This window comes from Hoplias malabaricus, chromosome 14, assembly GCF_029633855.1.
Source record: "Hoplias malabaricus isolate fHopMal1 chromosome 14, fHopMal1.hap1, whole genome shotgun sequence".
NCBI lineage: Eukaryota > Metazoa > Chordata > Actinopteri > Characiformes > Erythrinidae > Hoplias > Hoplias malabaricus.
The window spans coordinates 25945406-25963104 of NC_089813.1; the positions used below are offsets into that span (position 1 = coordinate 25945406).

Genomic DNA, 17699 nt, shown 5'->3' on the forward strand with positions numbered 1-17699 from the left:
TATTCTTCTTCTTGTGTGAACAACACTTTACTGAAATTGTTAAAAAAATAAAACAATCATCCATCCATCCATTATCTGTACCGCTTATCCAATTTAGGGTCGCGGGGGGTCCAGAGCCTACCTGGAATCATTGGGCGCAAGGCGGGAATACACCCTGGAGGGGACGCCAGTCCTTCACAGGGCATAAAACAATCATTTTAATACATATTATTTACTAGTTTTCTGTGCTGGCTTATGTTTTGCAGCTTTGTGAATTCTGACTCTATGGTTTTCTAGTAGAATATTCCATAAGAAACTACTGTGAATGAGATAGTTATCGTGATAATTTAACTATGCCGAGATTTTTTAACATGCATGGGGATCCCCTTCAGCTGCGGTCACGGTTACGCTGGGACCGCTGTAATAAACCTTGTCTGCTAATTTAACAGTGCTTTTTAGCCATAAAAATAACGCTAATTAACGCTGCAGTTATATTTAACTGTTCTTTATAGCCGTGACACAGCACAACCTGTTAAACTTGGCGTCGTGACTATGGTGAACTCCGTGTTTATGTTTCCGCAGACTCTGGATGGCTGTGATTGGTTCGGTCCGCTGTCGATATCATTCGACTGGGCGGGAGACACACGGCTTTAACCGAGAGAAAAAAACAGAGAGAGAGAGAGAGCGAGGCGGCGCAGATGGCCGCGTACACTTCATTAACCGCGGTGGGAATTAAACACAAGTAACGCGTCAGAACGAGATGAGGAAGGACTGACCGTGTCCTCTGAGGTGATTTGACCCTGTGGTGAGAATAAAAAAGAAGTGCTGGACTCTTATTTTAACGTTATGGCTGAGGATTTTTGAGCTTCGTTTGTCTCCGCTGTTCGACAGTATTCAGGAAACAGGAGGAGAAGCGGGGGTGGGTGGAATTCCAACAGAGGGATTTCTACATCGAATTAACAACGACATTCCCCCAAAACACGAGCTATTAGCATTATGTCTTCAGAGTTGGTGATTTTAAACCTATTGGAGCTACAATGAATATGGTAAGACTAGTGAAGAAAGTGTGAAAACCGAAGAGGATTAATCTCCGAGCGCCGAACAAGAATCCACGACAAAAAGGTTCGTTTCAACTCCGACACTTTCCCGTTTATACCCTGTGCAGGGAGAGAGATTTAGTCACACTTCTAGGCCTTTGCTGATATCTATAGAACAGGCTTAGAACTTAAGTAGGTAGCATATATCTGTACTGTTTCTTTATGACAAATATTGTGTAGCTATTTCTGGGTTTCTGGCACTAAATCCAAACACAGCTAACGTTAGCCTGGTTAGCTAAGCAGCTTAGCCTGTGTTGGCTAACGAGCCACTGTGGTTCAGGTATAAGTTCGCTTAATTCACCCAGCTACTTACAGATAATAACGTAGGAATGGCAATTTAGTTATGTTTCGAAAACCTTTTGACAACACTAAGGTAAATTGACGTTCTCGGGTAAAAAAACGGAAAGTCACTCAACTAGTCGAAGCTGGGGGGCTAACCTGGTCAGTGTCTCTTTAACGGGGAGGTCGTGGTTACCCACGGCACAAGGGCTCAAATTATCTTCACCAAAATCTTTGAAGTAACAAACCACTGTTTACTTTTATCAGATAATATCATACAGATTATGTACAGTCCTGTCCAGATGTGTGGTCACTCCTAGGAAAATGACATGTTTTGTGGATGTGTTAAAATAAGCCCACATCTTCTATAAGGTTCTCAAAATGTGAACAGTTCAAAAATTAGTTTCTTTATGTATTGATATATTTGTTTAGTTTGGCCTCTGTAAACTTGGTGTTAACTTATCACTTTTTAAATATACAAAATTAGGTCTTTCAGCTAGGGGTGTCCATACCTTTGCATGTTTTAATAAATTTGTGTCTGCAAGTGATTTTTTTTTTTTTTTGTGTTTTTTCTAATTTAGGAAGGAGACAAGCAACCAAATGCAATGGATTTAAAAACTGCTGTGTTCAACGCAGCCAGAGACGGCAAGCTCAAGTTGCTGCAGAAGCTCTTGGAGAACAAAACTGACCATGAGGTTACAAAGCTGATGGCTGAAAAGACAAATGGGGCAACACCTCTTCTGATGGCTGCACGCTACGGTCATCTTGATTTGGTCGAGTATCTCCTGGAATGCTGCTGTGCACCTGTTGAGGTTGGAGGCTCTGTCAATTTTGACGGTGAGACTATTGAAGGAGCCCCTCCGCTGTGGGCTGCATCAGCAGCTGGACATTTGAAAGTAGTGCAGTCTTTACTGGGACATGGTGCCTCTGTTAACAATACTACTCTTACAAACTCTACCCCTTTAAGAGCAGCCTGTTTTGATGGCCACCTTGATATTGTCAAGTATTTGGTGGAGCACAAAGCAGATTTGGAGGTGGCCAATAGACACGGTCACACATGCCTCATGATTTCTTGTTATAAAGGCCACAAGGAGATTGCCCAGTATCTGCTGGAGAAAGGTGCTGATGTTAATAGGAAAAGTGTCAAAGGTAAGAATCAGCTGGAGATCACAGAAAAAATGGGACTTTTTCCAAACTGTGACATTTGCTTTGCATTTTGAATGTTGTTTTGTTTTTTTCCCCCTATGAATGTTCTATATGGTCATCCTGTCCTTTGTATTTTATAGGTAACACTGCCTTACACGACTGTGCTGAATCCGGAAGCTTGGAGATCATGAAAATGCTTCTGAAGTATGGTGCCACCATGGAGAAAGATGGATATGGAATGACCCCGCTGCTGTCAGCCAGTGTTACTGGGCACACAAACATAGTAGATTTCCTCACACAGCATCCTCAAACAAACAAAGTAGAACGAATTAATGCTTTGGAATTGCTAGGTGCTACTTTTGTTGACAAAAAGAGGGATCTTCTAGGAGCTCTCAAATACTGGAAGAGAGCTATGGACATGCGGTACAGTGATTCCAGTAATGTCCTTCTAAAAGAAGAACCTAAGGAACTTATAATGGCGTATGATTATGCCAAAGAGGTTAGTACATGTGAGGAGCTGGACAGTTTGATTTCAGATCCTGATGAGATGAGAATGCAGGCTCTTCTTATTAGAGAACGCATCCTTGGTCCATCTCATCCAGACACATCATACTACATTCGCTACAGAGGAGCAGTTTATGCAGATTCTGGGAACTTTGAGAAGTGCATTAATTTGTGGAAATATGCTCTGGACATGCAACAAAACAATCTTGACCCCCTTAGCCCCATGACAGCAAGCAGCTTGCTCTCGTTTGCTGAACTTTTCTCCTTTATGCTGCAAGACCGAGCCAAAGGACTGCTGGGAACGTCTGTCTCTTTTAATGACCTCATGGGCATTCTTAGCAAGAGTGTTTTGGAGATTGAGAGAGCTATGAAACAACCCAACCCTGGCCCAGACCCTACTCAGCTGAGCAAAGCACTCTCCATCATTCTGCATCTTATCTGCTTGCTGGAAAAAGTCCCCTGTACCGTTGAACAGGATCACTTTAAGAAAGAAACCATCTACAAGTTTCTCAAGCTGCAGCCTTGTGGGAAAAATGGCTTCAGTCCCCTGCACCTTGCTGTGGACAGGAATACCACGTGTGTAGGCCGCTACCCGGTCTGCAAGTTCCCCTCTTTCCAGGTAACCTCTATTCTTTTGGAGTGTGGTGCGGACGTGAACTGTCGAGACGAGGACAACAACAGTCCTCTACACGTGGCTGCCTCCAACAACCACCCTGATATCATGAACCTGCTGATTGCATGTGGCACACACTTTGACAGCACCAACTCCTTCAAACAGACTGCCTGTGACTTGCTGGATGAAAAGGAGATGGCCAAGAACTTGATCCAGCCTATTAATCACACCACACTACAGTGTTTGGCTGCTCGGGCCATCATCAAGTACGATCTCACATATAGGGGGAATATCCCAGAAAAGCTGGAGGCCTTTGTCCAGCTGCACAGATAATGACTGGCAGGACTACAGATTTTGGCTGTTTTGGAGTCTGGGACACACTTTAAGTACCTCCATGCTTCTCATGTGCTGTTTGTACAGAATAAGAAGTCTAGCACAGACAATAATAGATGGGCATGCCTAATATTTTTAAGATTCTACTCTCTGAAAGCTTATTTCTTGCTGTTTATCATCATTTTTTGCATTTTTGCCTGATTATTCTGCTTTGAATTTCTGCCACAATGTCGATGTGGTGGGCCATGTCTGATTTGAGCTTAATTTTTCTGCAGGTACCTGGATAAGGTTCTGGCCTAATACTACTGTTTCCCAAATTCATGGTTATTCCCCCATTGCATTTTTTTGTCAAGTGGAATGGAATGCACTCATAACACCCTTCAAGCATAATGAAGCTTTATGATGTGGTTAATGTTTGCGAATACCATAAGTGCTTTATTTCTCCTATGCACAGGCTATGATCTTGCGACTGTTCTGTGTTTCTGGACTGTGCTACTGTTTTGTAACTGCCTATTTCATTCATGTTGTCCCTTTCCCTTCTCAAGCTTCCTTAACTTGAAATGCAACTCGGTAATTAAACCTACAGCAAGGAAGTAATTGAGGCTTTCTTCAGTAATCAGGTCTTCAGAGAGCAGTTCTGGACCTTTTTCAAAACTAATTTCCGAGGACCTTTGAGCCAGGTTGTTTTGAGGCAAGCTATAAATTGAGGTAATGTTTGGTTCCATCTTCTTAATGCATAGCATGTGGTTAAGTTATTGTAGTCTGTTCATCAAATCAGTCCACAGATTATCTCTACAGGATTTTCATATTCTTGTCAACATTTGTAAGATGATGCAGAAATATCTTTTTGTGGAGTTCTTGGCTCACATTAATTTTTAATCCAGCTACAGTTGTGCAGTTGAAAATAAGGGCTTTTCATACCTAAGAGCACATCTCACAAGCAAAAGAAACAAATGTACAGTACTAGCTAACAGAGAATTGCACTTTATTGCAGTGGCGTTTGGAAATTCCTTTTACAATGGCTTGTTGATGTCCTCAGAGCATATTTAACAATAAACCTTTGTTGCACTTCCCTTTTAAGGCATCATTTTCTTGTTTTATACTAGAACATTAGCAGGTATTCATTGTAGATTTTGTCGGTAAATTGCTGTATTATTTTAAGCCTGATGAATTCCAAGCACATGTCGCTTACTTCCTTGAATCGTAAACTGTTTGCGCAGTCAGTGTTTGACTGAGTCATATAAGGGTTGGGTGTGTGACGTATACATTACAACACACGAGTTATTCAACTCCTAGACTTTGGACAGAAAATGGCTATTTATTTCCTTTTATAGTAGCCTGGTTTTTGCAACCTTGTTATAATTTTTAAGGCTTCAGATTTCACTAAATGTTTATACTGAGTGTGGGAGAGATTTCATTTCAACTACTTAGACATTTGCCTAGTCAAAACACATACTTTGTGTTTTAAGCCTGTGGACTGTGGGAAATGAAGATACTGGCACTTTGCTACGTGGGCACGCCCTGAAGTAAATCGACAATCAGTGGATATACTCTAGCCTTGAAGGTTGTCCCTGCCTTTATTTATTTATATATTTTTTCCCTTTCTATTTCCCCCTTTTTTTTTTTTTCATTTGTCGACATGTGACATGCAGCCTACTTCTGTAGTGTCTTTAAATAACCTTCAATAATGCCCCTCTGAAAATGTGTCCTACATGCAGGCTTAATACAAGTGCTTTCTCAGGTGATAGATCACAGCTCATGAAATGGTCTTTTATGTTAGGTCCAAAGTCTAGACATAGATTATCACTCACATTTTATGAAGCCAGCTAATTATAATTTTATTGATTGTCACGTTTTAAGTGCTGCTAATGCATGCAGCACTACGCCTCCACATGACCACATGCAGAAGTAAAAAAAAAAAAGTACCTGGATAGTGATCTGCCTTGTATTGTTTTAGAATGATTGATCGAGATCCTAAAAGTGTATTTTCTAGAATGGTCCTGTGTCCAATCTTAACAGACTGACCTATTACATAAAAGAGTGCAGTATCCTTTATAAGGAGAGGGCAGCAGGGTGAGCCAGGATCAACTTGATACCCCGGCACATGCAGACCTGAGACAGGCAGAACTTTAAAGTGGGGATAATCGCTCTGGAGTGCAGTAACAGTTTAGCCCCCAAGCTGCCAGAAATCCCCCCTGCATCATCCAGCCAGCCTGGCTAAGTCAACTGTGAAAACAACAGATATTTATAATTTTTAAATCTCCATATCATGTAACATGTGAACATTTCAGCTCAGACCTGCAACAGAGAATAACATGCATACATAAGGATAAACTTAAAATTGATTTGTTATTTTTATTTTGCCTAGGTTTGTTGGCACTCATGCGATAGGTTGCCATGCTGATTTAGAGCTGTTAGCAGGAGATATTGCTTGTGGTCAGTGACGCAGACAAGCAGCTGTTTGCTTGGGATATGAGAGAGGTTTACTTTCTATAGTGAGTGCTCGTTCCCAAGCCTGGCAAGGACACACATCCCCTTGGATTTATGCTTTGGTGTACATTACTCTCTATTATATTGCCAAGCAACAGTGCATAAAGGTGTCTTTTTTTCCTTTTTTTACCTTCCCACTAAACCCCAACTTCAAAAGCAACGTACATTGGTTTAGTCATTTTTGAAAGTAATTTTACAAGCAGCAGCACAAATACTGTCTCCGTAAAAAGATGAACATCAAGTTGAAATAGAAGTTGTCTTACTGCTCACTTGATGTTTTGAGGTGTAGACTTTCACCAGTCTGCTGTGGCGGAACAACTGTTTTGCTTATTTACAGTAATTCAGTAATACGACTTAGGAGAAAGTGATATGGTCATCTAACTGTTTTCTATTTGGGGAAAAATACAGAATGTGGAAAAGCCAGACTGACTATATTATTGACTGTTTTTGTTATGCTTTAGAGCACAAGTAATTAAACAATTAACTTAGCATTATTTTGGTCAAATATTGCAGCAGATTCCCTTATAATTAAGATTATGAAAATAAAACACACCAGCTTTGATTTCAGGGAGTAAAGGCATTACAGACCTTTTAATATACAGTCCTTAATTATTAGAAAGTGGGCAAATTAATATATTCTTAAACCAAAATTAAAATTTTATGTAATACTCACACCAGTGTGGGAAGCATTAAATTAAATGCCTTTGGTTGAATATTGTGAACAAGGGTCCACCTTTGCAAAGGTAGAACACGACCCTTGGTGCTAGCTGTAGTCTGGCTATCTTAAGCAGGTGTTGCAATCCAAATTATTTCCTATGGGAATTGTTCATACATAGTCCTGTTGTGTGCCCAGAGGGAACAGGTAAAAAGGCCTGAAAATTCAAAATGTTATGAATAGTTATTTTAGTCAAAAAAAGACGGATAAGAATAAGAAGGAACACTTTGGCACTTCACATCTTGTACAACATTCTACTGTGTTGCTTTATAAAAAGTTTTTTTTTTTTTCTGTGAACACAAAGATTAATATCGCTGTACCAATGAGGTACTTGCTCCACTCTTTTGAATTCCTTTAAGTGAACTCTGGACCAAGGATAATTTGAACCCAGTGTGACATCTTGGGACGTCTCCAGGGAGAGGGCCTCCCAGATGCCGATTTCCTGGTATGGAGTGGCGTTGGAAAGGGGACTGACCTGTGTGGCAATATTGCAAGGTAAGATTTGGCGACTAAAATATGTGCTGTTAGTGAGACTAGAATTTCACTGACACCACAAAAACATGAGTAACCACCTGCGAAAAAATATAAACGTGTGTGTGTGTGTGTATGCGCATGCATGTATGTGATAGCCATATTTCTAAGTTAAATAGTAATTGAGAGTCTGTATATAAACAATAGCTTTTCAACACTATTTCTGTGTTTGTTTATGTTTGTTTTGCACAAACACTCTTCTTGGAACCAACAACACATGACTCCGACATAAGCAGGTACACAGCCATATCATTAAAATGACCTCCTGATTTCTACATTCATTGTCCATTTAATCAGCTTCATTTATGATATTCGTGCAATTTGTAATTCTACAATTACAGTTTGCAGTCTGTTACTGTGCATAGTTTATCCTCTTCTCACCTGTTTCTTCAGTGATCAAGAGTGATTCCCACAAGACCACAGTAATACAGGTGCTATTTAGGTGTTGGATAATTCTTAGGACAGTGATACTGACGTGGTGGTGGTGGGTTTGTATGTGTTGCACAAGTGGGTCAGACACAGCAGGGGCTCAGTAGAACCGGCAAACACATAAAAAAACAGTGGTGGGTCTAAAAGAATGGACAATGAGTGGGCACCATGTTTAAAAGCTCCAGCAGCACTGCTGTTTCTGATCCACTTGTACCACCAGAATACACACTAGAGCTCTATGATGGTCCTGTGTAATACCTGTGTATTGTGGTACACACACTGATATGAATTTCAGGATCACTTTCAGCTTTACCCTAGATTCAGAATGCCATGTTCAGGTCTCTGAATCTTGTCTCTCGCCAGCTCCAAGCCTATCACATTGCAAGATGGAGCATGGTTTAGTTTCACTCAGGGAGGAGCGGAACTAGATGTGCTGGAACTCTTAGGGCGGGCCAGTGCCTGGGGCCTTAAATGAAAACATTGTACAGTGGTAGACAAAAACATGCCAAGTTGGTGTTTGTAATATATTGTTGCTGTCAAAAAAACAAAACAAACAAAATGTATCTCCAAAGTAGTACATTTATAAGAGAAGGAAAACACTTAACTTTCATTTGACGTCAATTTAAAAAAAAATAATTTTGGAGGATTCCTATTGGTCATTTTTAATTTATTATGTGAAAAATCAACAAAAATATTGATGCATTATTTGTTGTTTTAAATAGCAACAATATATGTATATAATAATCTCCAATTGTAATAACTGAATGTTATTAATAATTGTAGTTAGGGTTAGTATTTTTTCCTGTCTTCCAATTAGATTGGCTGACAGACGTTTGCTCCTGATTGCATTTTAAAAGTCTCTTCAGGTATACTCTAATGTTTCTTTAAAGAATGTATATTATTTTTCTCTTTACCCAGTTTTTACCACTGTATTAAAACAATACATGCTACTAATACAGTATTACATTCAGATGGCACATGCAGTTTGGATCCCCATGCTGTATGTTGCTGTTTTCAGTAAATTTAAAAGAAGAATAATGAATGCAATATAGTAATTTAATAGTTTTTCTCTTTAAACATAATACATGCTGTGCCTGAAAGCTGACACTTTCCCTCAAATGCCAGTCGTAGGAAACTGCAAACTATAGTTCAGTGCCCACAGGAGTAGTGGCTATTTTAGTTTGAAAGATAATTATGTCTTCATACCAGGGGGATAGACTATCCCAAATATCTCCTCTCACTAATAGCTCTGTTTCTATTCTCAGCTGCTTGATTAGTTTGTTACATCACTTAAGCATTGCTTGAAGACCACAAAGTATCATGAAAAAGAACTGAACCGAAGATAATAGGCATGTCTTCATGTTCAGCTGTAAAAAAGTTTAGACACCCCTGCTCAGAGGGTTTTGTTAATTTGTAAACACATCCACCAACAGGCTCCAGTCTTAGACGCACCAGTCTTGTTGTTCCACCTTATAGATCGACACACCAGTTAACACCAGCTCTGTGGTGGTGTTCTGGCCCGATCATTAAAGAATGGAGAAAGGAGGCTAACAATACACACGACACTAGTTGAACAAAATATTGTAGAAGTGGTAACTGCTGATGAAATGGACAATGAGTTTAGAATATTAAGTGTGTGAACTTCTTTTGGCCAGGGAATGTTTTATGGACATTTACAGCAGTATTTTAAAGAAGCCCCCATTTTGTTATGCAGGTGTTTTCCATCCAAGGTCCTGGTGGCATTTTTAGATTTGAGTGGTTTTCCTGCTTTAACTCTGAAAAGTTTATTAACTGATTAGTTGGTGTGTTGTGAGAAGGGAAAGCAATACATTTTAAGGGCAGGTTTCCTCCAGGACCAGGAAAACACTGGGAAATGCAGAGGAACCCTTGCCTTTGTAGTGCACTATGTAGGGAGTAGGGCGCCATATGAGACGCTGTACGTGTCTGAAGGCTTCAGGACCGAATGATTTGAATAAAGCTCCGTGTTCAAAGGCCGAGCTGGTCGCCATGGGAACAGTCGTTTCCAATACACAAACGGAGGCATAGGATTGTATTTATTTTTCGTTTATCTTAATACAATACCTACATTACTAATATATGTCGTTATTACACGAGATATATGAACACCGGATCCATTAGTTAATGTAGCACCGATAATAAATAATGTCTGGTTGAAGCTATTTTTTTTCCTGAGGGCAGTAAAGTTGACTTATTAGCCGACAAGGTTAACGACCAGTGAACCGCTGTAGGGTTAACGTTACTGCTACGACGGTTATTAATGTCATTAATATTTCCCTTTCAAACTGACGAGCCAAGAGATTTAACAGCCTAAATTTGAGGTATGTGGATATATTATGACAATCCCTGCTACTTAATAAGAGATTTTCAGTGGGGTTTCAGTTATTTGTAGTGTTTCATCCTCTGAATGTGTATAAAGAAACACGTAACGTTAACGTTATTCTCCATAGCATCTGCGATAAGCATCTGTTTGCTTAAAGAACAGCAGCTATTAATATCAAAACATCTAATGAATATAGTTAGTAGGGATTGTAGTGCTATGTCTGGCAGTTTATTTATTTAACCATTTCCAAATATCTCTTCGAGGAAAGCGTGACATTATTTTTATACATTCACATACTTTTTTTCCAATTTTCCTAATCAGTGTTTCATTGTTTTAAATTCCATTTCTGGTCACTGAATAAACTCATAAAATAATTTAACTTATTAATAATGACGGATTAAACTAATCAAAAAATATATTCAGAAATTATTCCCAAAAAACAAATTCACAATATCTTCAATGTGGAAAAGATGTAGCCAAACTCTACCTTCATTCCGTATGTGCAGACCAGTGACTGTGCTATTAGTCCCTCCTTAAGTCTCCTTAAACCTGAGCCACATTTTCTGCAGCTTGAAAGGACCAGCCTGCAAGTTGACAGGATTGTTTTCTTACGTTAATGACATAAGGACTCATGGTGCTCTCTTTGAGACATTTTGGAACTGTGATTGAAAGAGAAGTGCTCAGCCAGGATACTGACTACTTATTTTAGTCATATCCACACCCCATGGATATGGTACAATATGTTGGTGGTGTTTTTTTTTTTTTTTTTTTTTTTTGGTTGTTGTTTTTAAACATGTTTACTGGAGGAGGTAATTAAATCCAGTGGTCCTGGTGTGGTGGGAGCAAGCCCTGCTCCGGGTGACACTGTGAGGGATTTGGTGTGTTCTCCCCATGTCTGCACGTGTTTCATCTGGGTGCTCTTGTTTCCTTCCGCAGTCCAAAAACACACGTTGTTAGGTTGATTGGCTACACAAGTGTCCATGGGTGTGAGTGAATGTGAGTGTGTGTTGTAAAGGATTGGCACCCCCTTCAGGGTGTGTTCCCACCTTGCGCCCAGTGATTCCGGGTAGGCTCCAGACCCTCTATGACTCTCAACTGGATAAGAGGTTACAGACCATGACTGACTTAACAAACCAGGCACCTCAAGTAATTCAGCTTGATTTTCTCTTACAGGGGAACATGTGTTACAGAAGAACATGCCAAGGGTTGGATAGAAAATGTTTTCATAATACCTATCTGAAATAGCTCTGCTTGTTCAATATAGCAAAAACGACATCACTCGCATCACTCTAGGATGCAGATCTCTGAGGAGAAAACAGAGACTTTTCTTAGAAAAGCAGAACATCTGAGAAAACTGTGAGTGCATCAGTGACATCTATACCCTAAACAGATAGACCGGTAACTGTGATTAACTTCAGTTAATTTATATAAACTGTGCTTAACTGATTACAGGTTTGATAAACACAGAAAGGAAAGAAAGTGGAGTAACTCCAGCAGAAAGAACAGCTTTAAAGATTGTTTTTGTGACTTGGATGAGTTTGAAAACAAATTTAACAGTGACTTCACGACTGAAGGCAAGTTTTAAAATATTTTAAATGATAAAATATGTTTATCTTTTTGTTAAGGTAATATTATGATTCTGCAAGTCTTTACATGGCTAGTGTGCATAGCGTACTATGGACTGTAGTAGCTTGAATTAGTTTAGAAAATCATTTAATGTTTTGTTCTATTTTTATTCACCAGTAATGAGGGTGCAGCAGAGACTGCAAAAAATCAGAAACAGTGTCTACAGATTTCAAGGGCATTTGGCTGATGTGAAGCCGTCTCCTGACTGTAAGTGTTTTGTGTTTGTGCCTTAATTGTAGACTTTATTTTTCTGAATTTCATTACATTTATTAATATTTTATGACTCTTGAATCTTAGTGATATGCAAATTACAAGACATCATGAGCGAGATAGAAAGCTCCATCAACACTTTTAAAGAAGAACAACATCAGAGGTATGAGCACATTTAAAAACAAATACTGTCATGGACAATTTTTGGATGATTATTGAGACATAAATTGGGAAATATTTGTTTTAGAGTAAATCCAGTTCTTTTCTACCCAATGCCATCTGTGTAGTTTTGAAGAGCTGTTAAAAGAGGAATGGATTTGCTGGCATGAGGTATGTGCTTTTGAGAAGAAGATTGATGCTTGGTCATTGTCTGTGAAGAAAGACAGCGAGTTCCCAACAACTTCCAAAGCCAAGCTGTGCCTCGACAAAAAAGGGAAAGAAGAGCTTCCTGCTGAGGTGACGGCCCTGGAAACATTCCTGCAGCAGACTGGAGGGAAGCTGGGCGGATGGGACCAGTTTGACCACCAGAGCTTCCTGAAAGTGTGGAACAAGCACCATGGAAAACCCTCATATAGGGCAGAGGTTAGGTTTTACTTACCAAGCAAGACTGAAGATGACATAAGACTGCATGAGGACTGGTATATGGAGCTCTGCCACCTCCAGGAAAAGAAGAAGGAGGTATGAATTTACTTAGTTTCCATCTCTAGGTAAGGGGACTGATATTCTTTATTGACTCAAGTGGTTAATGAGTGTTTGTTTGGCCCTGCCTTAAATAATTCAAACTAGGCATCTCTTAAATGATTGAGATGAGTCTGGCAACATCTCATATATCTCATCTCATATAACATCTATAAATTCTCAGAGAATTGACACAGATTTTGTGCAATTAGTTTACCCTTATTTGCTGAGGTGCTGTTACTGCTGTTTTGATGTAAGGCACTTAATCCTACAAAATATGATTTATCTAGAATAGTGGTGGTGAAAGGACCCAGTCATTTGAAGTGTTTAACAGAAGGTTATTGCAAGGAAAGCTTACAGAAATGTTTAATATGAGTGAAAGATCCCTTCTGGAGATGAGGAAAGAGCAGGGTGTTGATTATTACGTAAAAAACTCACAAGATGCAGTAGGCAAGTCATTTTGCATGGTAAATAACAGGGTAATATTTGCACTGTAAACATCATAAACCCTAGTTCCTCCTATTGTCCACAGTGTACTGAAATCTGATTAGGAAACATTCAAATAAATGATTTGAGTGACACTGTGTTTGCATGTCCACTGTTGAATTGTGCAGAATACAATTCAGTATTAAATTCTTATTTAAATTAATATAACATTTTAAGTATGTATATATCAGATGTGATATTATGAAGTAGACTTGCAGAAAAGATCAGGAAATCCTTTGTTAAGTGTGCTGTTGCTTGTCTTGCAGGCCATTCAGAAATGGAGAACTGAAAGGCAGAAAGCAAGAGAAGCTCATCTGCTGGATCAGGAGAGTGAGGCAGAAAGGAGAGAACGGGAAGCAACTGCTGCGGAGGCTCAACGCCTCAAACAAGAGCAGGAGCGCAGGGAGGTAGCCACACGTCTGGAGGCTTGGAAAAGCCAGCGTAGGCAGCAGCAGGAGCAAGAAGAAGAGCTGAAGCTCAGAGAAGAGATCCTCAAGATTAAACGACTAAAGGAAGAGAGACGGAGGCAGCTGGAGGCCAAGTTGGCTGTGGAAGCTCATTTCAGACAGAAGAAGGAAGAAGAGCAGCTGCGGCTGTTAGAGAAAGAAGAGCAGGAGCAAGCAGAGATGGAGGAGAGGCAGAGACAGGCTGCTGATGGCATCAGACGTTTTCAAGAGAGAGTGGGTGGACATTGTCTTGAATGTGTACTCTATTTTTCAAGCAGCCCAGAGTAATGTAATTCTTTTTCTCTTTAAAGGATCTACACAAGTTAGAGATAAAACTGCAGGAGAAACAAGCCAAGGAGAAGGAGGACTTGGACAAGGTGAAGAAGCAGGCTAAACTTAAAGAAAAGGTGAGAGCCTTATAAATCAGTGAGAATAACAAGTCTGTGACATTTTACAGAGTAGAATGTAGTGTTAATAGCTGGTTAGAATGTATCTAAAGTTGTGTTAAACATATGCAGGTGGAAAGTCACATCAGCCGAGAGCCTTCTAGACTCTGGAAACCAACCAAAGGATGGGAAGCACGCACAAAAGAGATTGGACCAACAGGGGGCGGACCTGTATATCAGATATTTCATAGGTATTTTCCTACGCTTCATTTAATTTACTTAACCCTAGCCTTAGGGGACATATTTGATATTTTTATTTTTGTATAATATTAAACTTCTGTATGTGAACCATTCAGAAAAGTTTAAATGGAAAACAAAGCAGAAATAAATCTTGTCCTAATGAGCATGGGATTAAGATTAATATAATATTATTATTGAATTTTTTTTCTGCCATCTTAGTATTACTGTTAAGTGGTATGTGTGTGTATATACACACAAAATCATGAATTCTGTTATGCTACTACTGTGACAAGGCCAATGAAGAATGTTATTTCCTGATTTAAATTGGTCCAAGCATACAATAATTTCTTGCTCAATCTCTCTTCCACAGGGCAGTTCCTACATGGAGACAGGGCCTGTAAACTTGGGTTCAGACTTCCCAGAAGGTCCACAAATACATTAGCATTCCACTTTTCCATGTATCATATTTTATTTTTGTACATTATGTACAAATGTAGGGTGGCATGGTGGTGCAGCAGGTAGTGTCGCAGTCACACAGCTCCAGGGACCTAGAGGTTGTGGGTTTGAGTCCCGCTCCGGGTGACTGTCTGTGAGGAGTTTGGTGTGTTCTCCCCGTGTCCACGTGGGTTTCCTCCGGGTGCTCCGGTTTCCTCCCACGGTCCAAAAACACACGTTGGTAGGTGGATTGGTGACTCGAGTGTGTGTGTTGCCCTGTGAAGGATTGGCGCCCCCTCCAGGGTGTATTCCTGCCTTGCTCCCAATGATTCCGTGTAGGCCCTGGACCCACCGCGACCCTGAACTGGATAATGGATGAATGTACAAATGTAATGTGCTTTTTATTTGGTTTTAATTTTAATTTATTTTGTAATAAAGATGGTGAACTATTCGGAAGTAAATGCCTTTTACCTCTTTCTAAATGTGAAACATGCCTTGCCAAAGGGTTTCATGCTCTTTAGTCAATACTAAAAGACTAACTTAGTTTTTGATGGAAGGTAAACATCTGAAGAATGCTTGCTGTGACGTTTTAGCACTATTTATAAAAAAAAGCTCTCTTCTGTACAAATGTGTCTTTCAGCCATGAAAATCATGCTGCACCATACAATGATCAAAAACGTCTTCATTGCCTCTGTGAAAATTACAGAAGCTTGTCACTAGCAAGTCGTTATTTTGGTGGTAGCTTATCAAATTTAAGATTTCTCAGTCAGAGAAATCTGACTTACTCTCCTTGCAGCATGCGTAGATAAGGCAGCATATTAGCTATAAAGTTATAAGAAAAATTAGAATTTAAGTATGTATTGTTTAGTTTTGCCCTGTGAAGGACTGGTGCCCCCTCCAGGGCCCAATGATTCCAGGTAGGCTCTGGACTCAACGCAACCCTGAACTGGATCAGCGCTTACAGATAATGAATGAATCAATGAATGGTACATATAAAAGTTACAATGGTGTGTATATATATATGTGTGTGTGTGTATATATATATATATATATGTGTGTGTATATATATATATATATATATATATATATATATATATATATATACACACACACACACACACTGGCATATGTCTGCAGATAGGAATGTGCTGCATACATTTTAGTAATCAAATGCTAAATTACAACAGATAATGGCCATTGTCCTGGGGTTGTGGGTTCATGCCCTGCTCAGAGTGACTGTCTGTGAGGAGTTGGGAATGTTTTCCCCATGTCCACATGGGTTTCCTCCCATGGTCCAAAAACACATATTAGTAGGTAGACTGGCTACTCAGAAGTGTCCATAGGTATGTGTGAGTGTGTTTTGTCCTGGTATGGACTGGCGCACACACCAGGGTTTGTTCCAGGTAGCGTCCGAACACACTGCAACCCTGAAATGGATAGGCAGGTACAGACCGTGGATGAATGACTGAACGTTTAGTTACTAATTCACCTTAAGTTAAATTCCTTATTTGGTGCCGATTCTTTGTATTTTGAAAATCAAGCTGTGAATGTACTCACTCCCAAATTCATGAGGTGAGAACAATGTGACCTTTAGTTGGACAAATTAAGCTTAAGATTTGTCATTATCTTGTCTTATCAATGTTTCAAGAATTGAGCATAGCCTAGTCCGATTTTATCATTTTATTTTAGAGGATCCTACTTAGATTTTCATTACACTGGTGTTAACGAGTGGTCCCAATGGCTATAGAACAAATAAAACCATGTTATTCACAGTCTAGAACAAGGAACCTACATAAAGTCTTTTTAAAATTATTATTTAACATGACATTTTATTTTTAAATAGAATAAAATGTACAGCAATTCTAAAACACTGCATGTACCTTTCTGCCATAAATGGATTAAAGAAAGGGTTTAGGTCAAGTTCATAAATCAAATCTATTGCAAAGAAATGTTCCAAGCAGGCATTGTAACAATTTTATCTAAGTCTCATTTTTAGAGGTATGAAATCACCACACTTAAGAAAAAAAAAATATTTACCCATTTTTTTATTAGGGAAAAATGATCTGATACCAAATATTTGTGTTTTTCCAAAAACAAAAAAAAGGTTGTTCACATGTCTCACAAGGTTGTTTATGTCAAAAAATCTGGTGCAAGTTTACAAAATGGGAAAGTAATTAAATGCATTTCAGAGAACTGTAAATGGGCGTAAACAGGAGTTTGGATGACAGAATTGTGAGAAATCGACAGATTCTAATGAAATGGGTTTTATATAGAACTAGCACCAACAAAAAAAAAATCAGTTTAATAAACTGTTCCCCTAAAATGTATTCCCTTATTTTAATATCTGCAGTATTTTGGCAAGGCCACAATTAGAACATTATTAATGCCCTCCTTCCCATCATTTATTAAACCCCTCAGAAGTAATCTCTGTTAATCAAAATGGCTTATTTAGAAGTTATTTACAAAGAAGAAGAAAAAACGCCTTACGCTCAATTGCATTTACAATCCATTCAGTGGTGGTAGATATGAATGAATAATTATTCTCCGCCTCTATCTCCAACTCTAATCTCACAACTCTGCTTTATCTGTCTGTTAGAGACTGAGACACTGCAGATGATTTTATTGATCCTAGATCAAGCAAGAGAAAAATTCTATTTACATTCTATATTTTTTCGCGTATAAAAAAACAACACGGTTATGTTAACACCTGATTTAAACGAAGGATATATATAATG

The 17699-nt window shown here is 39.1% G+C and overlaps 2 protein-coding genes across 4 annotated transcripts; both read left to right on the forward strand.

Annotated features, from left to right (window-relative positions):
* The first annotated feature begins 621 nt into the window (after nt 1-621).
* fem1c (fem-1 homolog c) lies at nt 622-5039 on the forward strand. 2 transcript variants are annotated; one of them, XM_066644640.1, is made up of 4 exons: nt 622-768; nt 871-1101; nt 1937-2504; nt 2642-5038. In XM_066644640.1, exons 3-4 carry the CDS (start codon nt 1961-1963, stop codon nt 3949-3951), a joined length of 1854 nt encoding a protein of 617 aa, XP_066500737.1. In that variant the 5' UTR covers nt 622-768; nt 871-1101; nt 1937-1960; the 3' UTR covers nt 3952-5038. The 2 variants fall into 2 exon arrangements, with proteins under 2 accessions (XP_066500737.1, XP_066500738.1); XM_066644641.1 differs by lacking the exon at nt 871-1101 and having other exon boundaries at nt 646-768; nt 2642-5039.
* Nucleotides 5040-10138: 5099 nt separating this feature from the next.
* LOC136666450 (coiled-coil domain-containing protein 112) lies at nt 10139-15412 on the forward strand. Of its 2 annotated transcripts, none has more exons than XM_066644628.1 (10): nt 10139-10455; nt 11631-11813; nt 11910-12031; nt 12201-12290; nt 12381-12456; nt 12581-12971; nt 13724-14137; nt 14215-14310; nt 14422-14540; nt 14900-15412. In XM_066644628.1, exons 2-10 carry the CDS (start codon nt 11752-11754, stop codon nt 14928-14930), a joined length of 1401 nt encoding a protein of 466 aa, XP_066500725.1. In that variant the 5' UTR covers nt 10139-10455; nt 11631-11751; the 3' UTR covers nt 14931-15412. The 2 variants fall into 2 exon arrangements, with proteins under 2 accessions (XP_066500725.1, XP_066500726.1); XM_066644629.1 differs by having other exon boundaries at nt 11722-11813.
* The last annotated feature ends 2287 nt before the right edge of the window (nt 15413-17699 follow it).